The following is a 20,514-nucleotide window of genomic DNA, read 5'->3' on the forward strand; positions in this document are numbered from 1 at the left end:
TTTTATGTTGCTCTACAATTTTTTCATTGACACTTTCCATCAAACTATAATATTTGAGGAGTTGATTATTTAATTAAGACTAGCTATCTAATTAGGTGGAATGAAATAATAGTTTGAGTTTCCCCAAGCGAAAGACAGACAGACAGACAAAGAACTTTAATGACAAGGTCCTGAGAAGCTTTGCCCTAGAGCAGAGCTGCGGGCCGCTCCCACGTGGGGACTGGTAGGCCGAAGCCTAACCGCCGCATCGTGGGCTCTCTGGACAGCCCAAGTTTGACGTGCATATTCTGAGCTCCGGATGGTAGAGCTCCATTCTTGTTCTGTGACGCGATTGGGTCCCTGTAACGAGGGGCATCGCCAGAGCATGTGTTCGAGATTGCTAACAGCCCCACAGTCGGAGCAAGTAGAGCTGAAAGCCTCTGGAGTGATCGTGTGGATAAGGGCCAGGTTTGGATAGCACTTCGTCTGAAGCATGCGTAAAGTGGACGCCAGAGAAAGAGATATAAAACATTACCTTTGTTCTGTCCAGCTACATAGTATTTCCATATTTTTAATGTTTCACTCAAGTTAAGTGAAACACCTTGTATATAGCTTCTTCGTCGGCTTGTTTTACAAACACAGTTCCGTCCACTTCGTCAGTCCTGGCTGCCATTACTGTGAAAAATGGCTCTGCATGCTCGTCAGTTACGCTTTCAAAGAGCCTTAAAATGAAAAAATATTTGTTCGTGTGGTTTTTACAGGAACGTGTCCATTGAAAATGTATTCACTCAGCTAGATAATGCCTGGGACGGTCTCCAAACTACTAATTTGCTTTAGAAACCTAATATCAACGATGACTGACCACCTAACTATTGCAGCTCTGTTAATCACGCACAAACATTGGTCAAATTAATCCGTATCTAGCGGTTACCAATCCGAACACACGAATTGTAACAATAATGTCACGAAGACCGTCAAATTTTTAAAAAATTTGACTGTCAGAAAACAGCCGGCCTATTGATGGTGCAATACGCTTCCGATGAAGCACCGTGCGAAAGCTTGGACAGATTATCTTGACGCGAATCAACTTCGTCAACTTGCACACATGTACCCAACCGTACACTTCTGCCTCTACGATGGAGCGTCCTATACATTATACAAGAACCACCTCAGTGCGATATATATGCTGCATCACACAAGGTGTGCGAGAACATTGTGTGCGCTCCCAATGAGCTTTCTGAGCGTTGGTGACGTCAGGTACGGTTTCCTGGTGTCGTGGGCGTTGGAATGGAAAATACCGAAATTTTCGGATGAGCAGCTTACGGCTGCGTTCATCTTAAAACTGCCCGAGGTTTAAACCGAAAGAAGAAGAAAAACACAGGAATATTGTGGCAATGCTGACACAGATACAGACACTTTAAATATGAGGTCCGACACGGTGACAGTGATGGGAGCGGCTCCAAGACTACACGATCTGCATTAACACACGAAATATTAGTTTGCTAAGCACCTGTAATCGGAACACTGTTTAGCTGTCCAACTTTTTTGGCATTTTGGAGCCGCCGTGCTGTCTTGGGGCCCCTTCGACCACGAGCACAACGTTGAAGCTTGCCTTTAATACACAACTTTTTCTTTTTTTTCGGCGACTTTTCGGCGACTTTTTGTAACCGCTGTTACAAAGTTATCGTTTGGCGCGAGACGCGCCTGCACGTATCCGAAATGTTCAGCATGTTGTCGCAGATTTGGTAGCGAAAGAGCGTTATCCAATCAGATTGCGCGCGGGAATTACGAACACAGGCATACACTCTCGATCGCGAGCGAGCGCCAGCGATTGCGCTAGAATGTACACTGGTTCGTGTCTGATTAACCGAGGCCTTGATTCCACAGGTCAGATTCCGGCGACGGACGACACTGCACGCAGATATATATATATAACGCTGTGCTTGGAGCGTTACTTGTTTTTCGAGGCACAACTTCGCCTAATGCAGAGGTACAAATTCATGACTCATGCTTTTGGAACTGTCTTGTTCTTCACCATCACCGCAACGGGATGGTAAAGGCATGCTGCATTCACTGAGCGGATACTGGGAAATGGACTAGGACTTTTGTTACGTGTGCGCTTACTCCCTTAACGCAATAATGTATTATTCACAACTGGCTTTCTTCCTATAAGACGCTGTCAACGAGGTCAACTTGCACATTATTATTATTATTATTATTATTATTATTATTATTATTATTATTATTATTATTATTATTATTATTATTATTATTATTTGTTTTGAAAACATATATGCACTTGACAGGAAAAAGATGCGAGGAGCAGGCTGGCAACTGCCACCGGAAGGGGCACAACGCCTGCCTACTCTTAATAGAAGGAGAAAGAAATATAGAAATCGAAGGTAGGAAGAAAGGAAGGAAATATTCGATCTCAAGAATAAAGAACGCTTCAATGCTTATTATTCAGCGTCCACCGCATGTTAGGGAAGCGAAATTCAACAAACATATACTCTTAGTATTTTTATAAGCCTAACCACTTCAACCACCACGATGTTATTTTTTGCGCATGTTATAGGCCACCGAGCGCTTCCTCTGCGTTTTGCGCTGAACTTCATGACCTGCTTAATACCATCGTAACAAGGTTTCCACACTCACCCTTTTTCATAATGGGGGACTTCAATTACCCCAACATAAACTGGTCCTATCCTGTGCCAACTGTATCCGACTCATCCAGTGATAGCAAGGCATTTCTCGATTTGTGTTTTGATTTCCATCTTACTCAGCTGATTACTCAACCAACTCGAACTACAGCAACCAGTGCTAACATCCTCGACTTAGCTTTGACTACCGCTCCCGATCTTGTCAATTCTTTAAGTATTTTACCAGGGATTAGCGATCATTGTTTTATTCATTTACAGCTTAAAGAAAACGTCAACCGTCCCAATAGCAAACAAAAATACATTCGAGACTACAGTAAAGCCGCCTACGTATCAATGAACACACAACTTGAAGCTTTTGTAGAAAAATATATGCCGCACTTTTACACTCGGAGCGTTGAACAGAACTGGTCGCTTTTTAAAAATAAAGTTAATGAATTAGTACGAAAATGCATACCCCTCCGAGTTGTCCGGTGTAACCATCGAGCAGCGTGGTTTAATGCATCCCTAAAACGTATATTGAACAGGAAGAAGCGGCTGTTTCGCCAAACTAAAAAACGGAACACAACTGATAGCTGGCGTGCGTATCAGCAGGTTGCTTCACTGTTTAAAAAAGCAGTCAAAGAATCTAAACGCATTTCCTTTCATACAATACACTTCCATCTCTGCTAACTGAAAATACTAAAAAATTTTGGAAAACTGTCAAGGGTTCCATTCCGAATGTAACACAACTGATGTAGATGGTGCTGTTGTTCCGCAAGAAGAATGTTGTTCTGTACTTAATGAAGTGTTTTCTAAATAATTTTTGAATAACGTGTTGCCCTGTGCTTCTCTATCTGAAGTTGTTAGGATGAATTTTCCTCAGATGGCGCCCTTGTTAATTGATTACGATGGTGTCGTGAACTTGATTCGTAAGTTAAAGATTTCGTCATCGTCAGGAATAGACGATATTAATTCTAAGTTTTTGAAAAATGCCGAAGTGTACTCATCCATAATGTTGTGCAACATCCTTTCGCAATCTATTCTGTCGTGCTCATTGCCAAAGGATTTTAAAGCCGCAAGGTGGTTTCATTATTCAAGTCTGGCGACGTACATTCACCTTTAAATTACAGGCCGATTTCTCTAACAAGTGTGCCATGCAAAATTCTAGAGCATATAATACACTCTAATCTCATCAACTTCCTAGAAACAAATTCATTTTTTTTTTTCATCTCGTCAGCATGGATTCCGTAAATCGTTTTCCTGTGATACTCAACTTATTTCATTTACACATGACATCTGCGCCGCGTTAGATAATGGATTTCACACTGGCACCATCTTCTTAGACTTTTCTAAAGCATTTGATCTCGTCTCTCACCAATTACTTTGTCTAAAGTTAAATACACTTAACATTGACCGTAATATTATCTCATGGATTGAACACTTCTCATCCAATAGAACACAATTTGTCTCAGCTAACAACTTTGACTCTTCGCTTTGTCCTGTCAGTTCCGGAGTGCCGCAAGGTTCTGTTCTCGGACCCTTCCTTTTTCTCATTTATATTAATGATTTGCCTAACTGTGTAGCGTGCTCCATAAGGTTATTTGCAGACTATTGTGTCATTTACAGAGTAATATCATCAAATTCTGACACTCTAAAGCTACAATCAGACCTAGACAAGGTAACTAACTGGTGCGACACTTGGAAAATGCGACTTAAGAGCCAAAAGTGCAAAGTAATGAGGATTTCCCGCAATACTGCTTCGTGTAACCGTAGCTCTTACGGGAGCTTTTTTAATGAAAACGTCTTCGCTCAGTTAGATAGTTTCGTGAAGGTCTCCAAACTATTCATTCGATTTATGTACCGAAGATAAATATTCGAGAAAGTGAATTAATGAAGCTCAGTTAATTCCAGAGGCTCCCAACCTGCATACTCGAATACCAATCGTGTTACCATGATTGGTATCGGTGTAGCTTTAAGAAATTGGTGCAGTGAAACAAAAAAGCTGCAGGTATTCGTAATGCCATAAATTCAGTGTCATTCGTTGTTGTCTCGTGGCTTTAAATATGGCTTTAAATAAACTTTATGACGCGTAATTTGTCTCCGCGAGTGTAAGCAAGAAAAATATTCCCGCATATGCAGGCACATGCGCATACGTGTGCGCACTCATACACGCAAACACGTGTTCACACGCGTGTGCGCTCACGCACGAACACACATGCTCGCACACAAACACATTCACAGACGTACGCCCGCACGCGAGCGCACACGCAGCTGGCGCACGAACCACGCATACCCAACCACTCTTCTACCACCAAAGTTGCTCATACCTTGTCTTTCTTATTTTACAAAGTTATTCCTCGGAATCTTGAGAACGGCAGTCCACAAACAAATGTAATAAAAGACAAACACCGACAGCGCATATGTTTTATGCTATCTCTTCTCAGACTGAAATACTAAAAGTGCGAAACAGTGACAGGAGATCGACCCACGCAAGAGGTCGCGTTTCTACCAGAAAGCTTGCCTTCGTGCATAGCATTCCCCGCCAGCGCTTCCCCTGTAAACGTTACGGTTACATCAGCTGCAGCTGCCGGGAAGCATGAAAAGCAGTAAGATATCTTTGAATGCTATCAGCGTTCCACTCCTAAAGGCGAAGCGTCCTCCAAGTACACAGAAGCGCACACGCAAGTGCGAGTACGCGGACACACGCCCGTGCACACGCATAATCACTCTCCCTACGTCCTTGCTGCCTCTCAAAAACCTGCGCGTGCAAATAGACTCAATGACACTCACTCTGCCATTACCGTTTTAGTGATTGAATAGTGTAGCAATATAATCCGCAGATACGGCATGGATAAGCATATAGAATACATATGCCTAAATATACACGCAGTCCACAGCGACGCCGACGGTGAAAATTCGCTTGGAGTACTGCTATCGCAACAAAAATGGAAAGGAAGAAAAGGATCGAGGCTGCACAAATTAGCAACGATTTGTATATAAAGCCAAATAATTCAATTTCAAAACTCCAAATGTCAGGGGATGAGACTTTATATATATATATATATATATATATATATATATATATATATATATCATAAGAAGCCAACAAACACTGACACCAAGGACAACATAAGGGAAATTACTTATGCTTAATAAATGAAGTAAAGAAACGATAAATTAATGGAAATGAAACTCGATGAAAAAGCAACTTGCCACAGGGGGGGGGTACGATCCCACAACCTTCGCATTCCATCGTTCCCCACCTGCGGCAAGTTGTTTTTTCATCCACTTTCATTTTCATTAATTTATCGTTTCTTTATTTAATTTATTAAGCATAAGTAATTTCCCCTATGTTGTCCTTGGTGTCAACGTTTGTTGGCTTCTTATGATATGACTCGTGAAAATGGGGCCCCTCGGTTAACCCCCATATTTCTCGTTTATATATATATATATATATATATATATATATATATATATATATATATATATATTATTTTTCAGTTAAGCTGGTGCATTGCCGTGATGTTTCACAGGATGCCGAAGGGGCAATGTCCAAAATCCCTGGACATGTTTCAAGCGCAAGCAATCAAACGAGCAAGCAAGTAAAAATAACGTGCTGGTCCTTTACAGTTGGAGAATGGTGCTGTCGTTATAAATGAGTTCCGAGCCGAAGAAATCACGTATTTGCGCTGATTGTTTGGAGTTTCTTTTTTTTTTCTGCTTTTTCCTTTCTTTCCTTTAAGCAGGCCGGGATTGGAGGCTGAAGTAAAGGGGAATCCTCGCGCTTTCCTACTTTCAAATTCAAATTCAACATTTCTTATGCAGCATTTCTTACAGGACCATAAGGAAAATGCTGGGACAGGAGCAAAAGGGCGCTGTGTTAGCAGTGCGACGAGCTTCCTTCCCCATTTTATTGGTACCGAAAACAGCAGAGTACACGCATGCAATGATTTGTACATGCATGTTGTAGTCATACATCCTCGATACAAGCTTAAATGTATCCATAAACCTCCAAAAATTTTACAAATGCTCAACGCAATAAACCAAGTTAAAGGCTAGCATAAACATAAATAAGCAACAAGACAGGCAGCCAGGTGGAAATCCACGCATTGCTGAATCGGCTACAATAATGCGCTACAACAAGATTTGATTATAAAAATATGCAACACAATATAACTAAACACACTCGAGAGCCGGCAGAGATACAAGAACAGTGCACAAACGGAAATACTAAACATGCCTACAGGTTGTGTTTAAGTTTAACTACAAGGCTGATTGGTTACTCAAAAGCAACAATGTACTAGGACGTGTGTGGCATACATGACCAGTAATGTATAATATGCGATGGTTTAAGCAGGTTGTAGAAGTATGACAGGATAAGCGGAAAGAAAGTAACTACACGGCAATACTTTGTATTACAAACGTCTTTCATTCTATTTTTGGACATGTTAAAGATGCTAATGTTGTTTTTATTTTACAATAAGCAGACCTCTTTGTTTGCTTCTAATCGCGGAGGTTCCGGCCCCCGTCCCCAAGGCCTGTGTGCCGGGGACGGGAAGTAGGGGCCTCCTTATCCGGCGGTACAATAAAGTTGCTATCATCATCATCATCACCGGGAAACGCTGGAGGCGAATGCTATGCACGAAGGCACGCTTTCTGGTAGAAACGCGGCATCTTGCGTGGGTCGATCTCCTGTCACTGTTTCGCACTTTTAATATTTCAGTCTGAGAAGAGATAGCGTAAAATATATGTGCTGTCGGTGTGTGTTTTTCCATTACATTTGTTTGTGGGCTGCCGTTCTCAAAATTCCAAGGAATAACTTTCTAAAGAAAGAAAGACAAGGTGTGAACAACTTTGGTGGTAGAAGAGTGATTGGGCATGCGTGGTTCGGAATTTGGTCCGAAATTATTTTTGCCGGAGCAGCGTCCTACGCTGTACGCCGGATGTGTTTGAGTGAGGACCCGGACACTATACTTTGAAAACGTGCGGTGTATACAATGCTTCGTTTTTCGTATATGTTATCGTCCTGGTGGAATTGTGTCGTGATTGTGACTCGGTGTTCGTATCGTCTCTTGTTGAAATAAACTTCTGTTAAACACACACCGGACGCGGGACGCCGGATGCCGACGGCTGATTTTCTGCGACGGGGGCCCTTAACGTTTTCGCGTTAAAAAGGACAACACGTTGATATATAATCTTCTGTAGCCTTCGACGCTCGCGCAAATGTATACCTGCCTCAGAGGAAGAAAATTAGTGCTTGCTTTCAAGTGACAAATCGTGGTGTACATAGAAAATACATATTACAAACAGCTGCTCCGTGTGAACACGGCGGCTGGCGCTGCGCCACTGAGCGTACATGTATGAAGCGACAGTAATATCAACGCCGCATTGACGTCGCTTCCCTGCCAGTCCCACGTGTGCGGTTTGTGCAGTCGATCGAGCGACGAGATCAGGCGATCGAACTCACAGGTTGAGAGGTATGGCTTTTTTAAAGCGAAACTTCCTGTAGAAGATATAGAAGTGAAGTATATAGCCGAGGTATTAAACCGAAGCTTTCTTTGACGGTGCATCAGCGTGATCTGCTGCTTACATTTTTTTTTACATGATTTGTGAACGGTTGCATAAATATAAACATTGCGTGAGATTATCGTTGCGACCTGTGTGGGACATAAACATCAACATTGCATCGGGTCACTCGTTGCATATGATGAAAGTAAAGACAGTTGTATACGCATGGCCTTTCGTCGTCATATCATATAATTAACCGCTTCGCTTTGCATAACTTCCAAAGTGTGTTAACGGAACGTGTTGCTCAGCGTGTTCGTGCAAGCATGTGCTCTCGATCTGCATATATATATATATATATATATATATATATATATATATATATATATATATATATATATATATATATATATATATATATATATATATATATATATATATATATATATATATATATATATATTATATTTATATTTATATTAACCTTGTCGAGGGCTGACTTAAAACTTAAGTAGAAGAAAACTAATCTTATACAGAACAGATTTATAAAAAAATTTCCGAAGGCTACCCATGCTAACTGTCGCAGATGTAGGCGTAGGTTCACCTTAGTATGGTTTCATCTCTCTTTATTGCAGGTAGTTTTTGTCGTCCCTTGGCGCGTCATTCTTGGTACGACTGTGGTTTGCGTAAACGCTGCTGGCATCGGTCGCGCGGCGGCGACATTTTGCCATTTTTATTTCTTTTAACGCTTGCTGAAGCGCAGCTAGTCATCTACCCCGAGGGAATGACCGCGGCAGCGTTTTATGACCAACAATCAAGCCGCCCGTGTCAATCGAACGCCGAACATGCAGCTGTCAGCTGGCCCACCGGAGGCCTGAACGCGAACTTGCAGGAAAGGAGCCGAAGGACCAATGAAACGTATATCAACAGAAACGAACAAAAAGTTTTGTGGAATCTATATTCCGCTCATTGTTCCGACCTGACTTCTATATTCCAAAAAATAAATAAATAAGACAGAAAAGGCGATAAGCGACGGAGCTTCGCAGGGGACTAGTTGCCAGAACCGGCTTGATGGCTTCGAGACCACCCGAGGTCAATGACGCCTCGAGCACAGAATGCTCGGGAGATAGTTAGCGGTAACAAAGTACTCAAGCGCAGCTGTGGTTTAGGTTTACTGGGTCATTCGGAACGCCCCGAAGCATCCTGCACGTGGCCGTGCGAACGCCCAGCTAACGTTTTCCAGGTACGCGTGCCGGTTGTTCCAAGAGGGACCCGCAAAGTATATTGTTTCGCGAAAAAAGGCAACGGAACTGTTGGCTGCACTGCAGTGCTTTTTTTTTCTCTCTCTCTCTCTCTGCGTGTGTGACGCGTGGGTGAAGCCTTGCACGTGTTTCTCGAGCGCCTATATAGCCGAATTTTCGGAGATATTTTGAGATTGTAAGGTGTTTATTCTGATAATAATAGTTTTCAAAAAAAGAAATCGGCCGTTTAGAGGCTCGACGGACAGCGTCAGGGACGGGGGTGCATGTGCAAAACGCGCGAATGCAGGTTGGATTACGTTACATACATACACAGGCCCGACAGCACCCGCGTATACCTTCGAATTCGGCCTGGCTTCGAACTTTCGCACGCCGACGCCTTTAGAGTTCGAATCAATCAATCAATCAATCAATCAATCAATCAATCAATCAATCAATCAATCAATCAATCAATCAATCAATCAATCATTTAGTTTACATGCCCAGGGACAACCGGATGTCTAAATACTGGCGCACAGAGAAACAAAAAACGAAAAAGGGTAAAAAGGTAACACAACTACAACCAAAAGTTATGGTAAAAAAGATATAAAAAATAGAATGATAAAAAAATTGGGTAGGCTGTATCAGCTACGCCGTCGTAATGAGGTACGTGAAACGTCTTGTGCGCGCTTCAGAGGCTTCACGCATTAGGAAGCTTACATGATTAACTTACGTTTCGGCTAGTGTTGGGGGTCTTATAGACCATAACTTCGCAGTCGCGCTGGCTCCCTATTCGCAGTGAGCCCGCTCGCTTCTAAAAGGGTGTTTAGGCACTATATTAAAAAAAAAAAAGAAAGAAACTGTGGTGTCGCCCGAGACTGCCCTGCTCCACCCGAGCCCGCCGCGCTCGTAGATGGTTGGAGCTCCTGCACTTGCCTCAACTTGCCACGTTTGCGCCCCGCATCGAGACGGACACGTTCCTCCGTGGTCAACGAGTCGGGCATCCCTCCGCCTTGCTTCTCGAGTCTCTTCACGCGATTTCTGGACCCTATACGTGTCGAACGCAGGGGCGCCATAGCCGAGCAAACGTGAAATTTCCGCAATGAGTTGCACAGTTGTATAGGCCTTGTAACTACTGAGCTCCATTTCCATTAATTTATCGTTTCTTCATTCCATTTATTAAGCACAAGTAATTTCCCCTATGTTGTCCTTGGTGTCAGTGTTTGTTGGCTACTCATGATATGACTATATATATATATATATAAACGGGATGCGAAAGGCAGGGATGTTAACCGAATAAGATTCTGGTTTGCTACTCTTTACTGGGGGCAGGGGAAGTGGAAATGAAAGACGGAAGGAACAGCCAAGAGAAAAAGCAAATAAATAAAAAAAAGGTAGGGAAGATCGTGAACGTCCATGAGTATTACAGTCTCTCCAATAGGCCACTCGAACGTAAACATTTCAAGAGTGCATTGACTGTCTTGTGGTGTGACGACTGTATAGGTCGGCGTTCCAGGACTGTCTGCTCCGAAAATGGCCGCTCGTCAAGACACGCCAGTGCTGTCGCGAGTGACTGTCTGTGTGCGCTGTATCGGGCACAACGAGAAAGAACGCGTTCGATAGTTTCCTCGTCGCCGCAGTAGTCACACGCAGCACCATCCTCCCATCCGATGCGGAAAGCAAACGACTTCGTAAATGCAACGCCAAGCCACGTGCACAGTCGACAAAGTACCGTTGTCTCGGGTCGGGATAGTCCAGGTGGAGGATGAAGTTACAGACAGAGGTCCAGTAGAGGTAGACGTGTGTGCTGGAAACTAGGTGTGATCAACAACGATTGTAACAAATCATATCTAAGAACTCAAAGTTTCGCTGCTGCGCCTGTCCTTGACAACGGGATCGGTACCCGCGCGCCGTCTTTATGAGCAGATGGAGCAGCTTCATCGGCCTGTTCATTGCCCATTATGCCACAGTGGCTATAGGGAGCCACTGAAATGTGACGTCGTGTGCGTGCGACTGGGCGATGAAGGAGCTTTCGGATTTGTATACAACTAGTTGTTCTTATAAGGTCCACGGCGTAAGGCGGAAAGCAAGCAACGTAGAGCTGCGTTCGATTCACTGAAACTGCTACATTTTTTAGGTGGTTCCTCTCGAATTATGCGTAGTGCGCTACGAAGAGCAGCAAGCTCCACCGCTGTCGATGTAGTCTGATGCGATATCTTGAACTTCAAGGTGATGACTTTCGCAGGAAAAATAACTGATTCTGCAGAACCGTCCAAGGTCGTTGAACCATGAGTGCATAGGTGGGTGTGATAGTTGTGTTGTTGATACAGCAAGAGCAGCGAAAGTTTGATTGAGAGCTGGTGATGAGAGTTGTGCCTTCTTTCGAATTCCTGGTACTGTCGGTCGAACTCGTGGCTGAGCCAAGCACCAAGGGTGAAGCAAAACTTTCGCTGCAGCTGTGTAATGTTCGATGACGATGTTCTGATGAGGCTCATGATATTAGAGGCTCTGGAAATGCTTGGCCTCAGTGGTGTACTCTATCGCTGGACACGCAGTTATTTACATATGGGGTCTCTCTTTGTGAATATCGAAGACGGCCGAACATGGGGAGTACCGCAAGGTGGCGTGTTGGGGAGCCCAACTCTCTTCAACCTTGTGCTCATTGGTCTCATAGAATACCTACCAAATACGGTGAAGTTGTTAATCTATGCCGATGACATTTGCCTCTTCGCATCTGGTGCGACGCGTCCAAGTACGTGCAAAGCTGCAGGAAATCTGCGACGCTTATATCGATGCGCCTTAGGGAACAAGGCCTCAGGATTTCTCCAGAAAACAATGTACATTGATGACATTTAGCCGGAAGCTGACTGCCTACGCCATATCCATGGATAGACAAAATACCTCTTATGTAAGGAGGCACAGGTGTTTAGGGGTAATCATCGACCGTGACCTCTGTTCGAGTCCCCATATGGCCTACCTAGCTATAGAACCGCCTGACAGCCATCTGTCGTCTTTTCAGATTGTTTTGGAGGAAAAATCTGGAGTACTTCAGTACACTTGATGATGCAACTGCACCGGACGCTGTTTCTCGGGCATCTGAGGTACAGCTTGGCAATGCTGACCAATACCTGCAGAATTAACATCCCTACACTCGAAAGTGCTCAGGCCCAGGCACTTAGGGTTCGCCTTGGGCTGCCACGATGTACATCAGCATCCGAAACCATTTCAATTGCGCACGACTGCTCAGCCAAGATTCACATCGTTATGTGAATAACAATGTGATTAACCCTTTCCACTATCTAACCTCACCGCCAGAAGACCGACCACGCGCCTCTTTTTGTCAGACGATACTACCATATCGTTTATATAACTGCCATCAGGCTTACTCGGCAAGAAATCACTAGCGGTAGCGGTAACGGGAGTCCGGACTTCTGCCGTCGTGGACATAACTTCCGAATAGCATTTCTCCGCAGTTCTAAAAAAAAAAAGGACATTAACTTTAGAGCACGTGCGCATACAAATTTTGAGTGTGTATTTCTCGAAACTGAAGCTAGTTGTAGGATTTCTAGCATATACGTATGATTTGCGTAGTGGCTGACTTCAACATATAGCAATTAATGCCAGTTATAACACGTCATCTAATCTTGATAATTAATATTAAGTAGTGGTTAGTTAATTTATCTACCGATTAGCGATTCTCACTGAGATTGTGACGTTGTTTGTGGGAATTGGTTGTAGGAAAAAAAAATTATCTGAATATCTGCGGCGCTGTAATAATCACTTGATGTCTTCCCTGAAAGACCTGCAGAAACAGAAAAAAACGTCGTATTTCGCTGTGCATGTGTTGTGCGCGTGTTTGTGTGTGTGTGTGTGTGTGTGTGTGTGTGTGTGTGTGTGTGTGTGTGTGTGTGTGTGTGTGTGTGTGTGTGTGTGTGTGTGTGTGTGTGTGTGTGTGTGTGTGTGTGTGTGTGTGTGTGTGTGTGTGTGTGTGTGTGTGTGTGTGTGTGTGTGTGTGTGTGTGTGTGTGTGTGTGTGTGTGTGTGTGTGTGTGTGTGTGTGTGTGTGTGTGTGTGTGTGTGTGTGTGTGTGTGTGTGTGTGTGTGTGTGTGTGTGTGTGTGTGTGTGTGTGTGTGTGTGTGTGTGTGTGTGTGTGTGTGTGTGTGTGTGTGTGTGTGTGTGTGTGTGTGTGTGTGTGTGTGTGTGTGTGTGTGTGTGTGTGTGTGTGTGTGTGTGTGTGTGTGTGTGTGTGTGTGTGTGTGTGTGTGTGTGTGTGTGTGTGTGTGTGTGTGTGTGTGTGTGTGTGTGTGTGTGTGTGTGTGTGTGTGTGTGTGTGTGTGTGTGTGTGTGTGTGTGTGTGTGTGTGTGTGTGTGTGTGTGTGTGTGTGTGTGTGTGTGTGTGTGTGTGTGTGTGTGTGTGTGTGTGTGTGTGTGTGTGTGTGTGTGTGTGTGTGTGTGTGTGTGTGTGTGTGTGTGTGTGTGTGTGTGTGTGTGTGTGTGTGTGTGTGTGTGTGTACGTGCGAGTTTGTGTGTGTGTGAGCTGATATCGCTAATCAAGAGTTGAAATTTCCTCAGACATGCAGGGACCTTCCGTGAGCAGTGGCTTGCTTAATCTATTCTAGATTAGGACCTCGTTATTCAGATAAAACATTTGAAAAATGATGTCATTGATTCGTTTTATTTGAAACAGGAGATTTAAAAAATTATGGGGTTTTACGTGCCAAAAGCACAATCTGATTATGAGGCACGCCGTAGTGGGGTACGCCGGTATAATTTTTAACACGTGGAGTTCTTTCACGTGAACGTGAACCTAAATCTAACTTCACTGGTGTTTTCGCTTTTTGCCCCCATCGAAATGCGACCGCATTGGCCGGGATTCGATCGCGCGACCTAATGCTTAGCAGTGCAACACCATAGCCAATATAAGCAACCACCGTGGGATTAAATTCCATTAACCGATGGTCGAAGAATTTGAACTGGGGCTCTCAAACAAACAAACAAACAAACAAACAAACAAACAAACAAACAAACAAGAGCAAGGCTTCAAACTCCACAACTGATATATCGATGAATACTGTGAAGGGCTACTCATAGTGGCGCTTAGAGTGGACAAAACCAGCAGCTTAGATTTGATGAACTGAATAAAAATTCTGCAACCACCAATCACTTCCCTATAATAATCCCCATGGGGGATTGACAGTATTCTATAAATAAAAATGAAATAAATAACTACCAGCCTTCTTCCTCTTCCTTTTTTTTTAATGCATAAAATTCAGTTGAACAGTGCCCATTTCTGGAGTGTACCCAGGAAGATCATTATTTTCACTACGTGCCGGACTTCTTTCATCTTTGTCAAGTAGCCGGAAGTTTGCCCTGAGCAACCCCTCCTTCCCGCCCTCTCACCTCGAGTAATGAACAACAATAATAATTTTTTTTAAAATGCCACGCGATACCTGTGTGCTTTTATGTAACGGCAGTATATGGATGCAGCCTGTCCACCTTCAGAGAAAAATAATATAGTTCTCAGAATGCTTTTGCCAAACCCGGTTACGTCTTTTTTTTTTTTCTAGCTACACGACATATTTATAAATTGCTTGTGGCTGATAGCACAATTCTAACCCTGGATCTAAATTACTTGATTAGCTGGCCATTACTTCTACGAGATATCGAAATGCTTAATTGAATTATTAAAATAACTAGTCTAATTAACTTTTAAATTAATCACTTTCAGGCGCATACGTTAATCTGCAAGTTGTCGCGAGTGAGTACGCAAGGCATATCCAGTCGGAACGAATTTTGAGGATGGCACCGGTTTTGATATTGAGCTGTCAAACTTTGGATAAAAATGCACTGCTGTTCCTCTTACTTTTTATAAGAACACTTGGTTTTATGCAATGGAGCACAAAAGTAACTGGAACGCCTATGCATTTCGTCGGACACTGAAAATTAATATATCGAAATTGTTGTCCACTTTGCAACCAGAAGTAATTAATTCTTTTTTAATTTTTTGGCTCTTAGTTATCTAGCAGTATAGAGAATATAAGTGCATCTCTTTTTTTCCTTCGCGCGCTCGTCCTACAGTCAATGTGCCCATGCGTGATTTTTTTTAGTGATTTTTTTAGCTAACAAATATGCACTGTCTAGTCCACCAGATATCATTTTTACTTCTGGTTTTGGCACGTATAACTTTGGAATTTATTTTTAATTTTTTTTTCTCTGCTTCTATGACATATACGTAGCCCCGGCTGCTGATGCATGGTACACTCAGTATCGGGAACTATCAATGTCAGTATCAATATCAGACGCAGTATCAGTATTAGCAGCCATCATTTATCACCAACCAAGTAGCGTTTTCCCCGTTCCTCCGAAAGAGGATCTAACGCTAAAATACCCAGCTAACTGATATGGTTTTGTTTACTTTATCTGGACAATATGCATGACCCGGATACGCACACATTTTAGTAAAGTAACGTGTCTTGTATGATTACGGCAGCGATGATTTCTTCATTTTTAAACGCGTATTTTGGCCCGTATTGGTATTTCAAGCAATCGAACAAGGTTTGGCGGCTGGTGTATTGCGCATGCTCGTCGGGTAAAGAATTTGTAAATGTCCGAATTTGAACTGTGGGCAACCAGGGCCCGCATATTGTAACCTTCAATTTCATTCTCGTTTTTCTATCGCGCCTAGCGTCAAATGGCGATGCCAGATGTAACGAGGACGCGACGGCGTGCGAGAAGGACCAAATAATGAAAAACGAAATGGGTCGCTAGAAAATGCGGCCCCAGATGCCAAACACACATGTTAGTGCCTCACGCCCAGTTTTTGTTCGCCAGCACTTGCTGCGTGACACCATTCAAATTATTATTCGCTGTTTAAGTCTGTTTTGGGGCGCCATACACGTAGATTGGATAACGAATGCGTTTTTAACTTCCCAGGTAAGCCTTACCGAACATAATAAAAACAATGTTGTACATGATATACAGCATTTTGCAAGTGAAGTGCCTCGAGGGAGTAGCAAGTTTGTAGAATGCAACAGAAGCTGCGCGTTGGCCGTACCGAAACCGAAACCCTCTTTTGCGTGCCCCGCGCCCGACTTGCTGGACCGGTTGCCGGCAGCGCCATCGCGGCAGACACTAGCGGAGGCTACGTCGTCAGTTCAGAAACTTTTTAACTTTATTGCTTGCGGGTTGGCATACCTAAAACAAAGGGAGTCTGCTTCAGCCGTGCCGCTGGTCGCCGCGCGCGGTGACAGGACATTAACCTAAGCTCTATAAATTCTTATTACTGCCGCCGATCAACTGCCGCTAGCGTCCAACCAACTTTCTTCGCTGAAGCTCCCAACTCTGCTCGGGACGTTGCCTCCGAAGGGAAAGAAAAAAAAAAGAAAATATCGCACAACTTGACGTAAGTGAGAGTCCTAACTTCTCGAAGTAACCGGCTGCCTGTTGGATGAGACGAACGAACGATTGTGTGCCCGGGTTAGTTTTTTACCGTGTGCGATCGCTTAGACCCTTGTTGCATGAGATTTGATAGCTTCGAGTCGATCGTAGGAGGTAGTGGCGAGCTATTTTGAAACAGGTACTGACAGGGCAGTCGCAGCGATCTGCCGCGACGAGAAAAAGTTGGCGAACGACTTTCTTTTCGCTTTGTCTGCTTAGATCCCTTGGAAGAACTCGCATGTTATGTCGCCTCTATGCTAACAGTGAATACTGGTGCCTGCACTGCTTAAGTTCATCGCCACTTGATGAGGTATTTATCGTGTTCCTCAGTGGCGCTCTTTCTGGCCTCTCTGCTGTGTCATGACGCCCTGGCCGTTGACACCAACGATTTCTTTGTTTTTGTTTTAGTTGATGCTTGATGTCTCGGTGTACGCGCGTTCATAAGCTGCGAGGGTTGACAGGTGAACGTAATTTCTGTCAATCGAGTACCGTGTATGTTTTCTATTCCTTTCTGTCGCTGTTTCCTACACTTGTTAGCGGCCGCCTCTAGTAACTGCACCGTGCGCTTGTCTGATGTGAAGATCTGCTTTGCGCAAACTTCGCGTCAACGCTCCGTTACAATGGAATCTGCGTGTAAATTCGTTGCGGACGCTTAATTACAGTAGTCCGCGACTGACGCAGTACCACGTAGTTTACAGAAAGCGTATTTCAAAGCGTCAATTAACAAGTTAACCAAGGAGGTTGTCGCACCCCGCGTACGGTACATATCAAGCTGCGTCCTCCTCGTTTATTTTGCGTATGGTATGGCAGTAATTTAGTTTGTTACTGGTACGCCTGTGTAATAAGAATCCTTGTCTCTTGTCATCGATGCATGTTACCGTTAAGGAAAAAGAGACGCTGCTGTGATTGGAAAGTTCCTTTTCTTTAAGCTGAGCACGGGGTCTACAGATTCCTTTCTAAGCTTATCACCTTAGGGAAGGACAGTTTAGTACGACCACACATTTAGTTGACTTTGGCAATCTACTGTTAACTTTTCCTTATGGTGTTTAGATAACGCTAAACGTGGGGGCGCCTAAATGATGCGTATCGTCTTAGGGAAAGTAGCCTTGTACGATCGCATGTTTAGTCTACCGATTTCCTGCAATATTTCCCGTGGTGTGCTTAGATAAAGCTAAACATATGGTAAACTACTCTTTCAAAGGTTGTGCCCATGTGTGCCTTTCCACTTGTTTTATTTCTTCTTTATTTCTGGCAAGTTGCCTTCATGCTTTTTCTGGCGATTGCATTTTTTTCTGTAGCAGTCTAGTTCTTATTTCTTGGTTGTTGAAAAAGATGAGTAGGCATACTTGAGCTGTGTGCACCAACCTGTCACACAAGTTCATGTTCTCGCTCCTTCCCCTTGTTTCGCAGGGTTTCTTCCGAAGGAGCATCCAGAAGCAAATTGAATACCGGTGCCTACGGGATGGCAAGTGCCTGGTGATCCGGTTAAATCGTAACCGTTGCCAGTACTGTCGCTTCAAGAAATGCTTGGCTGTGGGCATGTCTAGAGACTGTGAGTGCTTTCCTTTTTTAATTATCTTTGAAGTGCTTATGTGTTTTCCTATGCTTGACTGTGGGCATGTCTAGAGACTGTGAGTGCTTTATTTTTTTTAATTATCCTTGAAGTGCTTGTTTTTTCCTAGCCTCTCACAGTGACATACCCAGTGACCCAAGCATGGGTGAAGCCAAACCGAAGAAATATACGAAAATTAAAGAAGCCATTCAATATCATGCACTATTTCATTAAGAGGTGGGCTTTAAAGATATCTATGAGCTAACATTATACTTGCAGATTTTATGCATGAGTTTATTGTTTGAAAATGCAGCACATAGGTGAACACACTGGCGTTACTTTGTTGATCAAAGAAATATACTATACAAGCCAGAGCACGTAGCCCAAATGGAGAAAATCAATATTATGGGCTATTCCATTAAGTTGTCTGTGCTATGAGTCTACATTGTATGTATAAGTTTTGTGTTGTGATGCATTGTTTGATTATGCAAAACAGATGCACTGACTTGCGCTACTTTGTTGGTCAACATGCAGTAGATATAAATACTGGTGCCAGTATATATATCCACAGACATATCCTGTAGGATACGAACCGACAAACACAAAACCGAGGTGGGCCAAACCAAAAAAACTTGGCTAGGTCTGAAGAGATGCTGTCAAAAGTCGACAGCGTCACAGCTGACTAGTGCAGGAACTTCAAGGCGGCTGTGCCACCAGCCTTTTGTTCTTGCATATTTTCTAGCTTATCGAGTCTCCTCTCATGGTAAAATAAGTCACTTCTTACAGAGAGTAGGGGCTAGATTACCAGAAAAAAAAATATAAAAGCAAAGAGCAATGATGCCTAAAATTCATGGAACATCACAGGTTGTGTAAACGTCTGTCCTATGACAGCTGATTTTAGTTGCTTAATTATAAATAGGGTCCAGTGTTTTTGGTTCAAACCAATGAAAACTGAAAAATGTATGCTGCTACTTTTCCAGAATTTAGCTCTAACAGAAAACAGTCACTAAAAGCAGATTTACAAAGACCTAAGCCTGTGATAGGCTTGCAGCTGCGAACCTACATTCGCTCCAACGCAAAAAGCCTAGTCAGGCCATGCGTCAGCCCCCCCCCCCCCCCATCCCCCCACCCACCAAACATGCACACATGTGCCTGCCACTCAAGCAATCTTCCCTTTTTTGTTATTCTGTCACAGGGCTTCCATATGGAACCCAAATAAAATGTCTGTTACTTATTAACAAAACGGCGTCCTTTCTTGTGACAGGAATTTACTGCCCAACCAGACGAGATGTCAAACTATTGATACCATTTCTTGCATTAATACAGCACTAACTAGCCCAACACTCAACTTTAAAGAAATATCAAGTTGACTTAATTGCTAGGTAATATGCCTGAAATTCCAAACAAAACTTGCAGTGAATGGAAGGTTGACAACCCAGAAAAGATGAAAAAGTGAGGGAATTAAAGAATATTTGATGGAGGCACTTCATAATTCCAGTGCCACCTCCCCACGATGTTATATATCTTGGCAGCTTACACTCGGCACAAACTGATTGTTTACCAGCAAATCAAATACTCTACTAGGCAAACCGTTGGAGGAACCTTCCTGCATAAATATGGGTCCAGATTGCCAGAAATATTTTATAGACCATGACGGGAGCTTGGTATCATCAGTGCCACAATTTGGCTGCAAAATTCTAGAAGGTGAAGTTTGAATGTCATTTTCTTTACTATTGAGTGCTTTTCCATTGAAGAAATTGAAGTAAGAGTTCTGAATGGGTAATCTTCCTGCCTAGGCAGACATCTTTAGCTTTTGCTTTAGAACTTACAGTGGTCATATGACCAGGGTATTAATCTTATTGCAAGCTACTTAGTGCTGTTAGCACTTTATTGATCTGAAAACGAAAATTTTCATATATCCATCGTCGATGGCTGGACTCTACAAGAAAAACGTTTCTGTTCATTTGCTCTCTCTCTCTTTCTGGCCCTCTTAATCTCTCACTTGCTCTTTCATATTTGCTCGTTTTTTTCTTTTTTTTCCATACTCTTCATTTATATTAAAAATCATCGTCATGATTTCTGCACAATTCTTTTCTTCAACTGTAAAGCTTTCTTTGTGGGAAACATGTTTTCTTTTGTAAGTTCGTGCTACTGTCAGGTGGAT

At 43.1% G+C, this 20,514-nt stretch overlaps 1 protein-coding gene across 2 annotated transcripts in view; it reads left to right on the forward strand.

The window, feature by feature from the left end:
• Eip78C (Ecdysone-induced protein 78C) overlaps positions 1–20,514 on the forward strand; it is a 122,119-nt gene that overhangs the window by 76,253 nt on the left and 25,352 nt on the right. For both annotated transcript variants that reach the window (XM_050184301.3, XM_055073735.2), the window contains exon 3: positions 18,209–18,350. In XM_050184301.3, coding sequence (XP_050040258.1) covers positions 18,209–18,350 — 142 coding nt within the window. The remainder of the gene's footprint in view (positions 1–18,208; positions 18,351–20,514) is intronic.

Source organism: Dermacentor andersoni, chromosome 4, assembly GCF_023375885.2.
Source record: "Dermacentor andersoni chromosome 4, qqDerAnde1_hic_scaffold, whole genome shotgun sequence".
Classification (NCBI taxonomy): Eukaryota; Metazoa; Arthropoda; class Arachnida; order Ixodida; family Ixodidae; genus Dermacentor; species Dermacentor andersoni.